General features: G+C 40.9%; 1 protein-coding gene and 1 long non-coding RNA gene across 3 annotated transcripts in view; one reads left to right on the top strand and one right to left on the bottom strand.

Moving 5' to 3' along the window:
- Positions 1 to 2,553: 2,553 nt before the first annotated feature.
- On the top strand, positions 2,554 to 4,730 carry LOC129078901 (uncharacterized). Its single transcript, XR_008530004.1, has 2 exons — positions 2,554 to 2,755; positions 3,684 to 4,730. It is a non-coding gene; the product is annotated as an uncharacterized LOC129078901 (long non-coding RNA).
- Positions 4,731 to 6,752: 2,022 nt separating this feature from the next.
- Positions 6,753 to 19,395, bottom strand: part of ATP8B1 (ATPase phospholipid transporting 8B1) — a 107,204-nt gene continuing 94,561 nt past the window's right edge. For both annotated transcript variants that reach the window (XM_054583724.1, XM_054583725.1), the window contains exons 21-28: positions 19,212 to 19,341; positions 18,511 to 18,799; positions 14,263 to 14,486; positions 13,059 to 13,142; positions 12,081 to 12,326; positions 11,640 to 11,778; positions 9,383 to 9,513; positions 6,753 to 8,245 (exon numbers count right to left, since the gene is read on the bottom strand). In XM_054583724.1, coding sequence (XP_054439699.1) covers positions 8,021 to 8,245; positions 9,383 to 9,513; positions 11,640 to 11,778; positions 12,081 to 12,326; positions 13,059 to 13,142; positions 14,263 to 14,486; positions 18,511 to 18,799; positions 19,212 to 19,341 — 1,468 coding nt within the window. In that variant the 3' untranslated portion in view covers positions 6,753 to 8,020. The remainder of the gene's footprint in view (positions 8,246 to 9,382; positions 9,514 to 11,639; positions 11,779 to 12,080; positions 12,327 to 13,058; positions 13,143 to 14,262; positions 14,487 to 18,510; positions 18,800 to 19,211; positions 19,342 to 19,395) is intronic.

The raw sequence follows: 19,395 nt of genomic DNA on the forward strand, positions 1-19,395 counted from the left end.
AGAAAGAGAGAGAAAGAGAGAGATGATCTTTGGAGCTAGGACTTAAAACAATCTAATCAAATTCATAGAGACCGGTAGTTTCATTATCATCAAAGGTATTGAGCACCTTTGCTAGGTTGGGGGCGTGGTGAGGAACATAGATAAGAATTGTCCTAGTTCACATGCATTGCCTGTTTTGAAATATGGTACTTTAACTTTCTAACTTCAATTTATGAACATACGTCTGTATTCATGGTTTGGACTATGGTATATTTTTACTTAAAGTTATAAAGATCACTGTGTAGAGGCCATAATAATGCCGTGGAAAGAACTAGGGCTTCAAACTTGGTTGAAATTCTGGTTCTGCCTTTTAGTAACTGTATGTCTTGGGATAAATTACCTAACGTGTCTGAGGTTGAATTTTCCTATTTGTGAAGGATGATGTAAGTTCACTACCTAGCAGCTAATAATTCCTAAATAAACGGTGGCTGGCATCATCATTCTCAACTTAGTGGAATACCAGAGTTTGTCCTTGAGTCAAAGAAAAACATGTTTTTCTTATGAAAGAAAGTCAAAAATAACTCCATACACAGGTTCAGAATCTATCGAGAATATGAACCAAATATTTTTCTTCAATAATATTTCACTCAATTTCATCGATTTCCCCTTTCTTGTGGAATGTTTTTGGCTTGCCCACGTATTAGTTATCTATTACTGCAGAACAAATTACCCCAAACCTTAGGAGCTTAAAACAACCAAACTTTTATTACTTCACACAGTTTCTGAATGTCAGGAAATTGGATGTATTGTCCTGTGCAAATGTCCAGTAGAAGGCATTCAATCAACATGGAGCAGGTTTTCTGTATTCTGTGGACGTTGGCCTTTCCCCCACAAACACCTCAGTGCTTGCCCAAAGAAACCACATACAAAGTGGCTACTACAGGAACAGCATGGAGGTTATGCATCGCTTTGACCTCATCGACTGCCCTTCATTCCAGGCTTATCTGCCTACCTGCCAACTGCCAACTCTGAGAACCTGATAGGACACTGATCTTTGGGGGAACAAGCCGGTCACCGGGTGGCAGGTGGATTACATTAGACCCCTGGAGGAGGAGGCAACAAAATGCTTCTCAAATATAGTCCTAGTCCACATGGAGATGTGCCCTCCCTGCCTGCCGCATCAGCATCTGTTAGCTTACAGAATGCTATGTCCACCTCCATGGTACACATCTTCTCTAACCAGGGAACCCATTTTCAGTGAGGGAAGTGTGACCATGGGCCCATACCTGTGGAGTTAACTGCACTAACCATGGGCTTTGTGTTAGATGATTGTTTAAAATATTCACGCATGCTCCTCTTTCTTACACAGATATATTCTTCCCTGCTTCATTTACATAGGGTTTGGCCATGTGGATTTTCTTTGACTGCAGGATACGTGATAAAAGCAAAGGTGTCAGCTGTGCTTGTGCAGCTGAACTTATTTTCTTCTGCCATCACCAGGAGAGCACTGGTCTGAGGAAGGTGAGAATCTGCAACTTGAATCTGCACACCGAACTCAGCCACAGATTAACTGACCTCTAGATGCAAGGGTGAGACTAAGCGATTGCTGTGTTGCCTCTAAATTTTGCAGCATTTTTGTAACACAGCTTTATTGTGGCAATAATGGACAGATACATGCCCCATTACTCAGAGGCAGCTACTTGAAAGAATAGCTGAATGCTCTAATGGGAGTCAGTTATGACACTCCATGAGGGTGCCATATATATGCCTTCAACCACTAGCCTATGTAGGATGCAATCTCCTCCATAATGGGATGTGTAACATTAGTTTTTGGTATGTTCGTTGGTTTCAGAGAAGTCTCCAGGTATGTCATTTCCATGAAATAATAGAGATGTCTATGGCCTGCACTGAAGCTGTTAGGCAGGAATCTTTAGAGAACACAGCTCCTGAAGGCCATCCCCTCCACCCACTACCCTCAGTCTCTACCCCTGTAATATAAACAAAGTGGTCGGGTTGCACCTCCTCTTTCCCAGGGGCATTCATTCTCTTCTTATCTGCCCACAGCCCGCATTGCACTGGCCTGTGCTCACTGTGTCTGGTAGGTGGCCCTTACGTGTGACCACTAAATTGGAGGTGATAATACTTTCCTGGCACTTAGCACAGAGCTTTGCCCTCAGCGAGCAATTGATAATTATGTCTTAGTCTCCTTTAGTCCAGCTCCCTCCAGAAGCAAGGAGTCTTTCCTTTAATGCAGCGTTGAAAGGGGTCACTTCCAAGAACAAACTGAAGCTTATGGATGCTCATGAATAAAGGAATAAAACAAATGAATCGAATGAATGGTATTGCTCTTCTGTCTCCTCCTCCGACTCTGGCCAGCTTCCGGGCGCCCCCTTCCGGCGCTCCTCGTTGTTCTGCCCCCGTGCCCACTCTGGGTTGCCCTACTCTCTGGATTGACAGCCCTTTTCACTCCACCAGGAACCACATGCGAATCGCCTCCCTACCAGTGTCTTGACCCCCACGGGCCACCGTAGCGCGAGCTCAGGGTACGCGCCGCCGCCGCCGCCATGTCCTCTCTGGGCCATTTCCGGTTTCCTTCACCTAGTCGTGCTTCTAGGCCTGCGCAGTACACCTGCATGTGAGGAGTGCAGCGCTGGTCCTTGTAGTACTTCTCTCTCGGCGTCATCTTCGAGCAAATTTCCGGACGTCTTTAGAGCTTTCTCAAGTTCCGTTATTTGCTTCTCAAAACTGTCTTCGGAGAGAGAAGGAGCAAGTCACTGTAAGTGCCTCGAGGGCTCCTTTCTGTGTTTCCAACGCCGGGAACGGGGCCGGGAAGCTTAGTGTTCGCTTAATCAGCAAATACGTCCAACTGCCCCAAAATCTCAGTAAGCTTTAAAACCAGCTTGACGCTGCAAACGAAAAGTGAGACTTATAATTAAGGTGTAGTTATTAATTTACTGAAAACCTAACTTTCTTTTCTGTTGTAGAGTTCATTATGAACATCTAGGTTTGCTCATTAATTTCGTTCAGTGATTCCCTGGCTTTATGTTTGTGGACTGCTTGCTTGTAAGCACTTTTTCTATAATCTCATTCTAAAAAAATAACAGTGAGATGCTAAAGTACTGCCAGATGCCCACCATTTAAGGGGGTGGAATAATAATTCTGTGCAGTTGGGGCTTATCATTAAGATTCCTTGTTGTATTGCACTTGGCTTTAATTGGCTCTGCACATGTGGCATTTTGTAGAAATTGAAGGCACGACCCTCCCCCTGCAAAAAGATTATGACTGACTTTATTGTGGTGATTTGGGACAGAACCCACAATATCTCCAAGGGTATACCTGTCTGTTACTGTAGGACACAGGACTTGGTTACCCTGTTTGGGTTCCTTAACCTCTCTGAGCCACAATTTTTTTTTTTTTTCACTGTAAAATGATGATAATCCTTCTCTGGAAAGATTGCTGTGAGGGTGATATGAGATCAAGCATGCAAAAATGCCTACTATGTGCTTGGCACCTAGTGAGCCTTCTGAAGTAGGATATGTTGGGTTGGCCAAAAAGTTTGTTAGGTTTCCCTATAAGCTGGACTTAGTAGCCCTTAGTTGTGTTTAACTTCACTTGAAACAATTTTGTTAGATGATATTGTGACAGCTGCCATATCAGCATGCATTAAAAAAAAACTTACCAAAATTTGGTGAATTTTTGTGTAGCCATTTTAATACTGAAGATGGAAAGAAATAAGCAACATGTTCGGCATATTATGCTTTATTATTTCAAGAAAGGTAAAAACGCAACTGAAACGCAACAGAAGATTTGTGCGGTGTATGGAGAAGGTGCTGTGACTGATCAAATGTGTCAAAAGTGGTTTGCGAAGTTTCGTGCTGGAGATTTCTCACTGGACTATCCTCCAGTTGAAGTTGATAGTGATCAAATTGAGACATTAATTGAGAACAATCAGCGTTATACCATGGGGAGATAGCCAACATACTCAAAATATCCAAATTAAGCGCTGAAAATCATTTGCACCAGCTTGGTTATGTTAACCACTTTGATGTTTGGGATCCACAGTAAGTTAAGCAAAAAAAACATTCTTTACCATATTTCTGCATGCGATTCTCTACTTAAACATAGTGAGAACATTCTGCTTTTACAACCAGTTGTGAAGAGCAATGAAAAGTGGATACTTTACTATAGTGTGGAATGGAAGGGATTGTGGAGCAAGTGAAATGAACCACCACCAACCACACCAAAGGCTATCTTCATCCAAATAAGGTGATGTTGTGTATATGGTGGGATTGGGAAGGAGTCCTCTGTTATGAGCTCCTTCCAGGAAACCAAATGATTAATTTCAACCAGCACTGCTCCTAGTGAGACGAATGGAAAGCAGCACTTGATAAAAAGCGTCTAGAATTAGTCAACAGAAAACACATAATCTTCCATCAGGATAACACAAGACTGCGTGCTTCTTTGATGACCAGGCAAAAACTATTACAGCTTGGCTGGGAAGTTCTTTCCTCTGCCATATTTACCAGACCTTGACCCCTTGGATTTTCATTTATTTTGGTCTTCACAAAATTCTCTTAATGGAAAAAATTTCAATTCCTTGGAAGACTTCAAAAAGCACCTGGAACCATTCTTTGCTCAAAAAGATAAAAAGTTTTGGGAAGATGGAATTATGAAGTTGCCTGAAAGATGGAAGAAGGTGGTGGAACGAAACAGTGAGTGCGTTCAATAAAATTATTGGTGAAAATGAAAAATGTGTCTTTTATTTTTACTTAAAAGCTGAATGAACTTTTATTAATAGTTAATCATTGTTATTCTTTTGTTCCATGATCCTGCATGCATCCAACCTTTAAGCCTTCAACCAGACTGCTGAGGGCTGCCAGTGCACCTGCCCCATTCCCCACCTTCCCCCACCCCTTCACCCTGGAGAATTCTGACTAGAGTCAGAATGTCTCAGACTGTGCAGATCTTTTCCACTGCTCCAGCTCTCAGCAAGTGACCAGTCTTTTTCCATCATGCCATTACATAGGAGCTCTCTGACAGTCCTCCCATAAAACCCTTATACTTTCCTGCTTCAGTGCCCATCCTTTCTTTCTAGTACAATGCAGTAGTGTCCTCCTTCCTGTGTTCTGGATCCTTCTCAGCTCTCCAGTGAAATCTCTACACTCCAACCAGGGTGGTCACTTACACCAAATCATTTTCACCTTGGAGCTGGCAACCTTCCATGTCTTACTTTTGCTCTCAGGATCCGCCCCAATCCCCCTACATGCTCGCCAGGCTGTATGTGCCCTGGCAAGTCATTGCTTCCTAAAAGCACAATTAACATTAGCCTGTGTGAATTTCTTCATTGCATTATTTTGGGTACAGTGTGGGATTTGGGGTAGCCTTTGAGAAAAGTGAAGACAGTCAAATGGAGGAGTTGTGTCCTCTGAGCAATGAGGAAGAACTCCTGATTAGTTTGAAGAACATTCGTTGCATCAGTTTAGCAAGAAATGAGGCTCTTAAGGCTGAGGCCCTGCTGATGATTTATGAAGTTTTTTGCTGTTGGAACAGGCCATGAAAGTATTTTCATCACAAGCCACAAAATCCTGAGATATATCCCAGTCTTGGACAAGCCTGGCTAATTGAAAAGAGCTCTTCTTGGTCCACATTTATTTAAAATGTTTGCAATGAATCTTGATGCAAGTTTTCCAGACACTTGAACCAAAACTCTATCTTTAGAAATAGTCCTTAGTGATACATTTATTAAACTCTTCCATCAGCATACATTTATTTTCCTGTTGGTCACACAAAATTTTAAGGAAGCTGAAGGCAGGGGGGAATCCCAAAGCCAATGGTAACCTGAAACCTCCTATAGGATTTCCATAGACTGGCTTATTACGCACCTTGGCTCAGTGGAAACACTTTAGAATGAAACTGCAAGATGACTCTCAGTGGGCAAATGGTATTTGTCTTTTCTCCTGTCTAAAAGCAGTGTCTCTTGAAGTATAAATGATACACAGGCATCCCTTGTTGATAGTGCAGGTTTGGTTCCGGAGCACCACAAAAAAGTATCACACCAAAGCAAATCACACTAATTTATTGGTTTCCTAGTGCATATAAAAGTTGTATTTACACTATAGTCTATTAAGTGTGCAGTAGCATTATACCTAAACAAACAAACCCCAACAGTGTACATAACTAAATTGATAAATACTGCCAAAAAATGCTTAACCCTCATCTGAGTCTTCAGTGAGTTGTAATCTTTTTGTGGTGGAGTGTCTTGCCTTGATGTTGATGGTTGCTGACTGATCAGGTGGTGGTTCTTGAAGGTTGGCTGGCTGTGGCAAATTTGCCACATCTATGGACTCTTTCTCTTATGAACGATTTCTTCATAAGGTGTGAAGCTGAAAGCAGTAGACCCACAGTAAAACTTCTTTCAGAATTGGACTTAATCCTCTCAATTCTACCACTGCTTAATCAACTAAATTTATAAATCCATACCATCTGCCTTTAAAGCTTGATCACCTTTTCTCAGTCATTTCTCCCCTAACACATTGCACTCTGCCCCTAACTTTATTTCTCACCACCAGAGGACCCCTACGTTGCTTTGGAAACCTTGCAGGCCTAGATTTTCATGTCATATATGCAACTGTAAAATAAATAAGCCAACTTAAAAGATATTTGAAAAGATTACACTTTCCAAAAATTTTACTAAATCATTTATTTTTTAAACAAAAATATACATTAAATCTCAGATTTACAGAATGTAGAAATAATTTATCCAAAGCAATTTGCATTTTAAAATTGTTATTGCACCCAGCAACATAAGTCTTTGACACATTTGCATTGTCGACCTTTCCCACAATTCGCAAAACAGGAGAGAAATCTGAAACTGAGAATTACACAAGCTAACTTTTCTTTACACACACACACAAAACAACTTACAATTTTTTATTTACAAGATAAAGAGAAGTTGTAAACTTTCAGATATTTGCTTCCATAAAGAGCCATACATTCTTTCATCATACCAAGAAGATGAACTATGTACACACTGAGATCGAGGAATTCAGTGAGACAGATAATGTGAACGTTCACAGCCTAAAGAACGGAATTACTGAAAACACTTATGCATCCTCACTAAAACATGGAAACTCTGAAAGACCTGGAATGAAGAAATCTTCTGGAAAAATAACTTTTGCCTCTCAGTCCTAGAAATGTGGCTACCAACAGCCTTTTGTCTTAAGATATCACAAGTGAAAAAGAGGTCTCTGTTCAAGTCTCATAAAATACTTTACATGTAGGCAGGCACAAAGTTTGCTTTTCAAAAGAAAGCTTTGCAAAATATTCTGCAATTTATCACTGATATCCTCAGTTTTTTAAAGCTTTTTAAAAAGCCCATAAATATTTAAGTGCTTTTTTTTTTTTTAAATGAAAGTGCTACAAGAAGTAGCTAAACTAATATGGAATGGTAAGAGTAACGGTATGTAATGTGCTATTTTAACCTTGTAGTAAATGGAAACAAACTGAAACCTTGTACTTAGGAAATCCGAACTAATTTTCCTTGATTGAATTGAATTATTAAACCAATTTGAGAACAGGAAACCATGCAGCACACTGACAACTCTGAAAAAGTTGTGGACCACTGAGCTTCCAGGTGATGAACATTCAGGAACCTTTTGTCATTACCCTTGTAAATAAAAGATCTCTGGGAAATTGTAGTTGAAGATCCCAGGCTGAAAAATCGAACTCGATTTTAATAATTCAATACCATTTGAATTGAAATACAGGGTATTTTCTAATTCTGTAGTCCTAGATTGAGACTGGGTTAAAAAGTTCCCTTTGAATCGTAATGAACATAAACAGTTGAACAATCGGACTTTTAAAAAAAGGTATTCTTGGCTTTGCTATTGCTTAATAGTCCCATCCAAGTAGTTTGTCATCAAGGTTATGTCTTCAAAGTCCTTGTGACAAGTTCAATCTTTAAAAAATAGTCCTGAGAGTTTTATAAAAAAATAGACATCTCCGTGCGCCCGCCTGGCGGCGGCCAGCGCGCAACCGAGCCTCAGCTCTCCGCAGTCCGCCTGTACTCGGCATTGCCGTCGGCGATGATCGCGTCCAGGGGCGCGCGCTTCTTGCGGATGTTGCGCCCGGTGGAGATGAGGTCCGCGTAGCCCCTCTGGTGTGAGAAAGCGTAGGCCGAGCGCCGCGAGGACGCCCCGCGCCGGAACACGTTCGGCCGCCGCTTCCACTGCTCTTCCGCTTTTAATCGTTTGCGGTGCTTCTGAATCTACAGAGGGAGAGAGACGCGACAAGGCTAAAGGGAACTGGCTGACGGAATGGAGATGCAGGCCTCTAATGGCAGAGGAAGCCTGGCCGAAAGGAGGGGGGCAGGAGCGAGCATGAATGGGGCAGCTAGACCGGGCTTACCCACACCATGTTGGCGTTGGGGTATGGCGAGGGGGACGGACACATGGGGTCGGGGGAAGAGAAAGAGAAAGGAAGGCTATGTACAGTTTCCAAGGTCTTGGAGCTGGAAGATGGGGAACCTCAGCTACTAAGCTCTACTCTTTCCAGTTCTGGAGACTGGTTCAGGTTCAGGAGAAAATTCTTCCCCTTGCTGCTACTGGATTCACTTGTCAGTGGTCCGTGGAAAAGGGAGATCCAGGGGTTACTGCAGGTTGTCTGCTTAGCACCTACTCTCTGATGGAAACTGAGTTTATCCAGAACCCCACTCTGCTATACAGCCTTGTTCCTGCTGGGATGTAGAAGCCATTCCGAGGTGGCACTGACTGATATCCCTTGCTCTTTACTAGGCCACCAATGGGCATATGACCTAATTCTGGCCTATGAGACTGGAGGGAGGCATGCGGGCCCTTCCATGTAAAGTTCCCAGGCCCCTGAGGGAAAGTGATAGAGGAATCCGCTGGATATGGACATGTTGGCATGTGATGCCCGGAGCTGCTGTAGAGCTGCCCTTGGCTTCAAGATGAAGGTCATAATGAAGATAGTAGAGGGGAAAGATGGAAAGAACCTCAGTACTTTTTAATGACATTAAGTTGCTCATCAACATAGCCTGAAGGCTGCTAACCTATTAACCCCAACCTAAAACACCCCAACCTAATATTTGCATGGCAGAATGTTAATAGAGTAATTGTTAAATCAATAGGATAGCTATATGGGGATTCTAGACTAGTCTCCCTTTTATGTTTGGTAATTTTTGTAATAAAAAGCAAGCAAACAAAAATGCGCTTCCCAAAGGACTTCTTTGCAAGATGGAGTTAGAGAAAGAGGTGTAGTCATTAAAGGTATTCACTCTAAACTTCCCACAAGTTTAGAATTGTGTAGGAAAGCTGTTTTTGGGAAATGCTTTTTTGATTTGTGAGAGGCACTCAGAGTTAAGAGAAAGATTTGTTTTTTCCTATACCTTATCACTTTCTGATGGCCAAATGGTCATTGACAAGAAACGGATGGCGACGACGGGCAGTAAGCACACTGCAACGGTCAAAATGATGGTCAACCAAATGTATGGCTGTCTCAGGGCATTTGAAGCTGTGCCTGTAGGAAGAAGGAGAAGGCGTCACAGGGGTACTCTCATCCTCAGGGCGTAGTTCCTGGTTCACAGTCTGTAGTTGGATTCTTTGTGGTGAAGCTTTGCAGCCAGGTTACCCTCCCAAATCATCCCATCACTGCTCAAGGAATCAGCATTTGAAAATCAGATTAGGCAAAACCAGACTTGGAAGGTAAATTCTTTGGAACAAGGCAAGTGTGCATAAGTAAACAAATAAGGGGGAAAATTGTGTATTTGTTGACATCACATTCTTTAAAAATGTGACATTAGGCAATCTAGGCTTATGTATTTTTGGGGGGAACTTAAAAAAAGGACGTTCCAATTTCTGGTTTTGGTTTGAAACTCCAAATGTTAATTGGCACTGTCATTTGTGTGACAGGCTTTGTACTAGGTGTTTTATACAGATGATGCCAGTGAAAGTTCTGAGAGAGTATTTCCCTCTTTACCTTGTAAGGAAATTGAGTCATGGAGAAATAATTTGCCCCAGATAAGAAAACTGGTTATGGCAACTCCTGAATTAGGACCCACATCCGAATGTTCTAGGCATTTTCCACTGCAATTTGGCCTCTAGTTTACGTCAGTGGAAGTAATGATTCACTTCTGTAATACAATCAGGTAATTATAGATCTACCACATTTTAAAACTAGAGCCAAGTTTGTCACACTTTCTGTACTTACATTGTAAGTTTCTAAAAATAGTGGTCTTTATTCTTTAAATGTGGTTTTTATACTGATGCGTTTGTATGGGTTTAAAAACCACTCCCTATGGGAATAGCCTAAGTCACTGGGTACTAAAATTTTAAAACAGAGTCAGTAAAGAAAAATGCAATAATAAAAACTGATCTCAATCCCAAGAAGAAGAGAGTTGCCACACCAAATGTCTTTTACAATCCAAAAACTGGTCATAAAACAAAGCAAAATAAAAAACTAATCTTTCACAGGAAAACAAGTTCATGGGGATTTTTTTTTTTTTTTGCCACTGTAAATCCAAGCTACCCTATTCAAAATAAGAGCTCATCATTTCCAATTCATGCTATTAGCTCAAATTCATTCTAGCATTTGTCAATTTGTTATATATATATATCTATCTATATATCATGAATTGATATATATATCTATATATAGATATATGTATAAAAATAAAAGATTTTTATTTATTTTTAGATGGGGGAAAATGGGGTCCTAATTCAGGAGTTGCCATAACCAGTTTTCTTATCTGGGGCAAATTATTTCTCCATGACTCAATTTCCTTACAAGGTAAAGAGGGAAATACTCTCTCAGAACTGATTTCAATGGCATGGTCTGTATAATGAGGTCAAAAATCATCAATCAGTTGCCTCTCATTTGTGCCCTGACCAGGGGCTGAACCTGCAACCTAGATATGTCCCCTGACTGGGAATTGAACCCATGGACCTTTTGGTTTATGGGTTGATGCCCAACCAACTGAACCACACTGGCAGGGGCTGTCATATATTTTATACAGTTGTACACTGTTTTGTTTTCTATAACTACATTTATTTCTTTGCATACAGATCTCCAGTGATGTAGCCCACTTTTGAGTTCTAGAATTCTATCATATGGGATTTACACTTTGACTAGCTAATTTGATACTCTTAGGTCTTTGGGTTATTTCCATTAAAAAAAATAATTAGAAATGTTATGGTACAATCTTTGTAAAGATCATCTTTCCAAAATTTGGTGTGTTTTACCTTAGAATATATTCCCCCAGTGGAAATACTGGTCAAAATATACAGAAAATTTTATAGTTCATTATGTATCTTCAGATAGCGTTTTGGAACAAACTGTATTATAGTGCTGCCAGCAATACATGTATTCTCAATTTCCCAATAAGCTACCAGTATTAGGTTTAATGGGAGGGAGAGCTTTAATCAAACTTAACAGATATGCAATTGTATCTTAAGTTTATTCTAATTTGCTTTCCTCCCATCACATAACCACCTTTCCAACCCACCATCACCATTCGGTTTGTACTCAGGACATTAATGGTCACTAGCAATAATGTACAGTCTGTGTTTTTACTTACTCAGAAGTTATATCAGACTCTAATCATATTTTTTCTGTGCATTTATTTTTGGAATTGAGAAAATACCAACCTGTAAATTGAAATGCAGATGGAAAGAGAACATGTATTCCAGCACTATGAAAGTCAAACATGATGCCAAAATAAAGTGCAATACTTCCAAAAATTGAAAAAGCATTCACAAAAGTCCAATAAGAAGTGTCCAAGCCAATCTGTTGGGAAATCAGAGAAAAACAGAGCACTCACTTTGGGATGTTAGCAAGAAATAGAGAACTTAAGGATTTAGCAACATAGGCACGATTTGGCTGGAATCTGAATAAGCAAACTATTGTTGGCTCAGTCAAGAAAAAGGAAATGTGCTTGGTTATAAGGGGTGAAAACAGCATTCGTATTTTGTAAAGTGGCAGAGTTTTGGCTGGAGGGAGAGTGGGAGCCAGCTGGATGTGCCCGCTGGTCTGTGTAGGGAAATATAGGTACCAACAGATACTGAGAACAGGTGACTAAAACCACGTACCTGGAAATTGACTGTTATCACGAGAGCAGAGGCAATTGTGACAGCAAAAGATTGGTAATCTGAAGGCGCCTCTCCATCCTGTCCCACAGTTTGCAGATAAGCTCCCAGAGGTATGAAGAAGAGGATCATCGATGTTAAAACCCCATGCAATAAGCTTACAAAGAATCTCTTATAGTTGAATAATAAGTCTCTTTGTCCCACTGTATATAATCCAGGGAATCGGAGGCTCAGTTTGTCACTCACATCCTTAAGGGGAAAACACAAGAGTTGTGTACTGTCCATCAAGAATCAAGGAACTCAGAGAAATACAACTTATGTGTCACAAAGGGTTTCAGCTTAGGTTCTATGAAGGCAAAAACTAAAGAAGATAAAGTCATGAATGGTTTCAGCGTACAGAAATCTACTTCACTACTTTAGTCCAAGGAAGTGTACTATTTTGCTATTTATGGAAAGAGCAAATTAGTAATGTCGAAAAAATGTAGGGAAGCTATTTTTACCTCCTCAGAGAATATATTCTTTCTAATTCTCTGGGAAAGTATTTTCAGATACAAGTGGATGAGTTCATTCCAAATTATTCTTTTTATGCGTTAAAAGCACTTTGTCTAAGAATTACTATGAGATAGAATGTGAACTAATTTGGGCATTAAACAATAAGTTTTAGAAAGTGTTAAAATAATTTACTTTAAAATGAGTAAGTTATTATAAAGACATACTATACTATCAAGTGTCTTATCAAGAAAACCTTAGCGTCCAAAGGAAGATTATAAACTCCTGTGAGTGAACTCAACCCAGGCACAAAAGCCCTCTCTTCTTACTGTTCAACAAGGAGTGCAGCCGTTCCTCCTGTTGCTGGACAACAGCACTATAATAGGGTTTACTCGGCACCGCGTGAAAAACCAAAAGAGTGCCTTGAAGTACTGTTGCTTTGGACTTCTCTAAGGGGCCTTCCAAGTGTCCCTGTCAGCACATGGCTCCTACCTGGTCGAGCAGCCCCATGAGGAGCACAGGCAGGCTGGAGTAGAGCACGTTGTAGAGGGTGATGAACCAGTCTTCATACGCAGTCTAGGAGGAGAAGAAAGAGCCTGTGTCATCAACCAAGACATAGTGCCAGCGTAGTGGATGTGCATTCATCTGCTGTAAAAGGAGGGATGTTCCCAGGTTGAGTGGGCACTTCTGCCATAGTAAAGACCCCTCCTCTATACCTGCAGATGGCATGACTTTGTTTCCATGTAATGGGCAGAATAAAAAACTATTCCATAGAAACTGATTTTTGCTTTAAATAAGTGTGGGGGGGATGTACCCTCCAAAAATTTCTAGGAAAGAAGTCAATTCTATTTGAATAAAGCTGGAAATCGAGTCAGTGTTCAAATCCTTGTGCCTCTCAATGAGCTAGAATACATAAAATACATTCAAAAGCACGTTAAGTACCATTGAAATTTTCACTACTTTTATCTTGTAAGTCCAGCATTGCCATTCAAAAATTTGGTAAAACAGAATTTGAATGAATATAAGAAGTATGCTTCTGAAAGGGACAAGTGAGGCTGCGGACACACCCATCCTCAGGGTGGGACACAGGAAATGGGCCTACTCAGCAGGAGCAGTTACAAGCAGTCCTACGTGGAAGCAGGAAGAAGGCCCCAATCCTGCTCCAGGTCGCTCCCAGCTCTGGTTTCTGAGGCTGTGCTGATACCATTTTTCTGTGACAGCATCAAAGAGGTTTGGGCAATCACAGACACTGACTTAGGTTCACTTCTCAGTAAGGATATTTTTTCTGCTCTGTCACCATTTTAACATGTTATATATGCCCACCATTCCTGTTTCAGCAAAAACTAAAAACAATAAACTCCAACAACATATGGAGTCATGAAAATAGATCTATGCTCATCTAAAATTTACATAATCCCTTTAGCCTTGGTCATCATATAATTTTCTACTTTCATAGGTGAACCATTTGTTATCACTGTTCTTTAATGGCAAAGTAACTTAGAACAACATTTAAAGTGAAAGCAAAGACACAGACAAAAGCCAACAGACCAGGGGCAAACTCTACCCTTTTAAAGGCAAAATAAAATATTGTTAAAGCACCAGAAAAATTCTGGAAAAGTAATATGTATCTTAATCAGCTGTTAAGAGACAGAACACCAAGACTGTAAATCAAATAAATAAATAATAATTACAGTACCTGCGCAGAATACCCATTGAAGAAGGAGTACCAGAAATGAACCAAAGTAAATGCAAAGTTCTTATAAAAGAAGTATCGTAGGAATTTGCACATCCTGATGTAAGACCACCGGCCATGCACCAGCAGCAGTCTCTGCAGGTATCTGAACTGAGCAAAGGAATAGTCACTTGACATGACAGCTTGCATGCCTTCTTGTCCACTTATTCCAACACCGATGTGGGCAGCTATGGGGCAGAGGGAGAAGATGCTGTTACTCATAAGCCTATTTGAAGGCAAAACATTGAGATGATAATGTTCCCATAGCAAAACAAAAAATTGGCATTCATGGAATAACAAATATGAAAATCCTTGCTCACAACTCCCCACTCTAGCTTCTGAACTCAAGTCCACATCAGATATACTAGTTGCTAAACAGAGCATGTGATTGGGCCTCCATAAATATTTGTGAAAGGATCTCTGGTGGGTGGGGAATTCCACTTGGATTATCTGTCCAGCTCATAAACCATCCTTCCCGCCCACAGGGTGCGTCCCAGGCACTCATGTGTAACTAGTGTATCCCTGACTCCCTAGCCACAGCTGAGTCAGCCATAGGCAGAGACATAATCTATGGTAGATAGTGTGAATTGACTCAACTTTCATTTTACCCTGTTCTAATTGGAGATGGGAATGCAAATGAAAACCCTAAATTGCCTAGGCTTCCTTACAACTAGGTTCTCTTTTGTGAATTAAGTTCCACTGTCCGATCCACTTGATACTTGGAAACAGAAGTGAACTGAAGCCTGGCATCACTTCCCATTTTGGCATTTCTGCAGCAGAGTTCATTCATTTCTGTTCTCCAGCTGTCAGATGTTGACCCACAACCGCAAAGCCTTCTTAACTGAAAAGCTCTTCAGAAGGTCCTCAAAGTAGAATCTCCTCTAGTGAATGATACCAGATGTTAGATACTCAGGCTAAACCCAGCTTCTTCAAAGCCAAAGAACTTATATGTACAACCCATGGACATGAACTAAGGACGGGGGATGCTGGGAGGAGAGTGCAGGGCAGAGGGGGATAAAGAGGGAAAAATGGGACAACTGTAATAGCATAATCAATAAAATATACTCCAAAAAAGCCAAAAACAAAAACCCAGCTTCTTCAGTCCATCCAGAGCTTTTATGAGTACCCAGTCCCCTGTATTATTCACTTCCTGCTTAAAGTACCTCAGGGGTCTGTTTCCTGTCCTGTGCTCTGACTGATAATATACCCAAGCTGGGCCCATCACCCTGTTAGCATTTGGAATTAGGATATGGGTATGTCTGAAACATTAACATGTAAATTCTTGAGGTGTGGCATGGCTATATTTCTCTCTGAGGGGTTCTGAGGCAGAGAAATAAAGTCATCTGAGTAGAGAGAGGAGAAACAGGCATATAGACACGAGTCTGGGTGAAGCTCCAGGTCCTAGCTGCAGCGTCTTCTGAGGCCTGGTTTCTTGGGCAGCATGAGACATCTTTGTACCTTTTAAAACAAATTTCCTTTTCTCTTAAGCTAGCTTTGGCTGTTCTCCAACACATGTAATCAAAAGAGTTTTAACTTGGATACTATTAAACTTTCAAAAACTTATTCACAGCCTACCATTACCTTAAGACACTTTTTAAATTTTTTATGTAGGGGGGAAGGTTTCCAGAATAGATAAAAAATGATAGTCACAATTTTATCCATCATTCCAATAGTCATCAAATCACATATTCATTGTAGACAAATGCACATTTTCTTTCTAGGTCTCAGAAGTCATGAAAGTGAAGACAGTGAGATCATTGAGGGAACATGTGTTTGGAGAACACAACCTATTACTCAGACCCCAAGAAGTGACTGCCAACTCAGCAGAGTTTCCAAGTAAAAGACGCTGCAAAAATCCTTCCCTATTTGTAGAACACAAGGTCTGGCAAATTCAAATGGCAGTGACTTGTCTAAACCAAGGTTTTCAACAACACTTTGCAATTCTAAAATATAGAATAAATTGCATCTCACTCAATGTTTATGACCTCCTTCAAAACAAACACATAGTTCTTATCACCAGTCATGATTGCCAGCTGCTCTTTCTTAGCAAACCATCGTCTTTCATGAACAAGCAACGGGGGGAAATGGTGAGACCCTGGTGGAGCTGAGGCCGAGGCGCGCCTGCCACAGGCCCTGGCATCAGGTCCAGCCTTTCTGCCAGGCAGACCAAGGGCAGAATGTGAAATGATTCACAGGGTGATTTAAGGCAACTGAGTAGATGTGCTTCATAAGGCCACATTGGCTTTCTCCTTAAAATCTAAATATAGGCGCTTAGATTTTTCTGAAGTTCCAAATATGGTTTCAAATGCTTCACTAATAGATTTCATCATAATTCCTTCACAAACAGAAGATTTCCTCAAGCCATTCTGCCTCTGCCTTTCCTCTTAAATGTCGCTTGTTCATTCTGAGGGTCTTAGACCACAAAAAACCACCCACCAGCCAGGAGACGTTTTTAAGCACAAGGGAAGAAGAGGGCCGCTCATGCGAGCCCCTGGTCCTTGCCATTTGCCTCTGCTCCTGCTGCACTGCATTTGTGAACACGAACGCTGTTAGCAAAGGGTCAGATTTTCCTTTTTGACATTTAAATTTCACACTATAAGCTACAAACATTTTTTACAAAGTCTAAAAAGGGACTAAATTTACTTGGATAAAGCTATTGACTTCTAAGGAAACCTCAGTTTCCTTGGTTTTTGTCCCAAGTGGATGCTCCATAGGTTACATATAAAAGCACCTGCCATATAAACAAAGCTTACTACAATTCTTAAGACAACTTAAGAAAAATAAGTCTCTCTATGAGGTTATCTGTGTTGACTTCTGTGGTCCCTTTGCTATTAACTGGTGAACTGAGGGGGTAAATCTGCAAGGTAACTACACCTCACCCCCACCAAACATCTAGAAGTCTGCATTATAACTGCATACAAATAATGCATGAGTTCCTCTTTTGGCACAGCTAGTTATGTTAATGATATATAATGGAAGAGAAAAAGCTGAGTACAGAGGAAAGAAATAGATTTAATTAAGAGCAAAAAATGCCATTTGCACAGTAGCACAAGCCACATGCAAAACACAGTGGAGGGGAATTATACTGGCAGTGGCAACAGACACATAATAAAGAAACAGTAAGACATACATCATACAGCTGATTCCTGTTGAGGAAGATGAAGTTGGAATATTCTTAGCATTTATCAGGGAGGAGGAGAAGAGACTCTAAGAAAAAGACAGATGCGTGAATCACAAAATAGGCTGAATATAAAAATCTGGCTATCCATAAAGCATACATTAAGCTGCCCAGCACAACAGGACGTGCATATACATATGTAATCAGTAATTGTCCATCCTAATAATAACATCACAAAGTTGGAGGTAATACTGGAGAGAATTTTCTCATTTTCAGATAAGCATGTTGGCAGTAGGATGAGAACAAGTATTCAGGTCTCCCTAGTTTGGGTATTTTCATCACAGGATACCCCATATAGTAATATACAGAGAAAAAAGAACCAGGATTCAGACATGTTGTTGGGGTTTGGCTCCACATGCTTTAATACCAACACAATTATATTTCCCTGTATGATGGGACTGAATCCTTTCATTTGTAGAAACATAGGGTCCTCCAACCAGCAGAAGGAATTTGGGCAGTCTCCTAGGGGGATCAGGAAAATGGTGAGACTATTTTGGAGCTTTGCTTCAATGCCAAATGTGGTACTCTGAGCTCATTCCAGGTCTCCCCATGGTGAAGTTCTAACAGATTTACCAAAGGCAAGGAGAAAGCCCTAGAAAAAGAAAATGCTTAGAGGAGGGAAAATAATCTCAAATACTAGAGAGAGTTTAACAATGTATACAAAGCTTGGTAGAACTATTAACAGAACTTATTAAATAGCAGGATTTTTTAAATAAGCCCTAAAGAAATACTGGAGAAGAGATAGGAGAGGGAAAAAAAACCCAGAACACATAAAAGGAGGAAACAAGGATAAAGTCACCCATATGGCATTTGTCTTTATGAGGCATTCTGTAAGGGGCACTGTCATGCCTGCTCTGTCCCATTGGGGGCGCTGTAAGCTTCCTGAGGGCAGGGGCATAGGGTACCTTTATCAAAGCAGGGTGTCCCTGCTTTGTGAAAGCCCGAGCAATGAAACTGGAGTAAACTACCCTCAAAACCATCCCTGCCACATCGTTAGCAATTCGGGTCGCACTGGCTGCCTGTGTAGAACTCACTTTTGATCATGTTTACATCGTTGGCCCCATCTCCAATGGCCAGTGTGATGGCTTTCTTGTACCTCTTCACCAGGTCCACCACCATTGCCTTCTGCTTGGGGGTGACGCGGCAGCAGATGACAGCACTGCACTCGCAGGCCAGGTCAACAAAGTTCTTCTGCCGCTGCTCTTTTTTGGCTTCCAGCCTCCTTTTACTTTGGGTCCGAAACCGTCTCTCTTCTTCCGTCCTTGGGAACTTCAGCTTCAGGATCTTACTTGTCTTGGTCTTTTTCTCTAGAAGAATTTCATTCTGTGAAATCACAGAGGGAAAAGATTACAACCCTTTTAGTTTTTATGTCAAGAGTTCCATTCCCAAGATGTTCATGATGTGAAGGATTCTTGGATTATATCAGTGATTACATTGTTCTACTTATAAAACATTTACTATAAAAATTTAGAAAACAGAAAAATGTACAAAGAAGAAAATTTAAAATAACCATTAATTGATAAGCTAGGTATAACCACTGTTACCAGTTTGGTATGATTACTTTCATACATCGTAGTACAAGAACAGTAGCTCTCAAACTTGGGAAATTGCACTTTCATGTATAGGCTGAAAGATTTTGGGGTTGGCAGTTAATGTGGCAAGACATCTAAGACTGGGCCCTAATGAACTGCTTTAGTTCGAGCCAAAGACGCAGATGCCCTAATAACGTACGTACCAACCAAGAACCAGTGATGATTAAGGCGCGGTTTCCGCCAGGTGGAAAGAAAGGCTCATGTACTGGGGGCACAAATTTTGCATAGACTCCACTTCTGTTCTGGTTTTCAACCCTCGTGTTAAGGAGAGCGCTGGGGAAAAGAAATTGAAGTGTTTAAAGTACAAGGCCATGAATGGGCCCTTGA

The sequence above is a fragment of the Pteronotus mesoamericanus genome, unplaced genomic scaffold (assembly GCF_021234165.1).
Source record: "Pteronotus mesoamericanus isolate MK-2021 breed Mesoamerican mustached bat unplaced genomic scaffold, CSHL_Meso_final contig_74, whole genome shotgun sequence".
Taxonomy (NCBI): domain Eukaryota; kingdom Metazoa; phylum Chordata; class Mammalia; order Chiroptera; family Mormoopidae; genus Pteronotus; species Pteronotus mesoamericanus.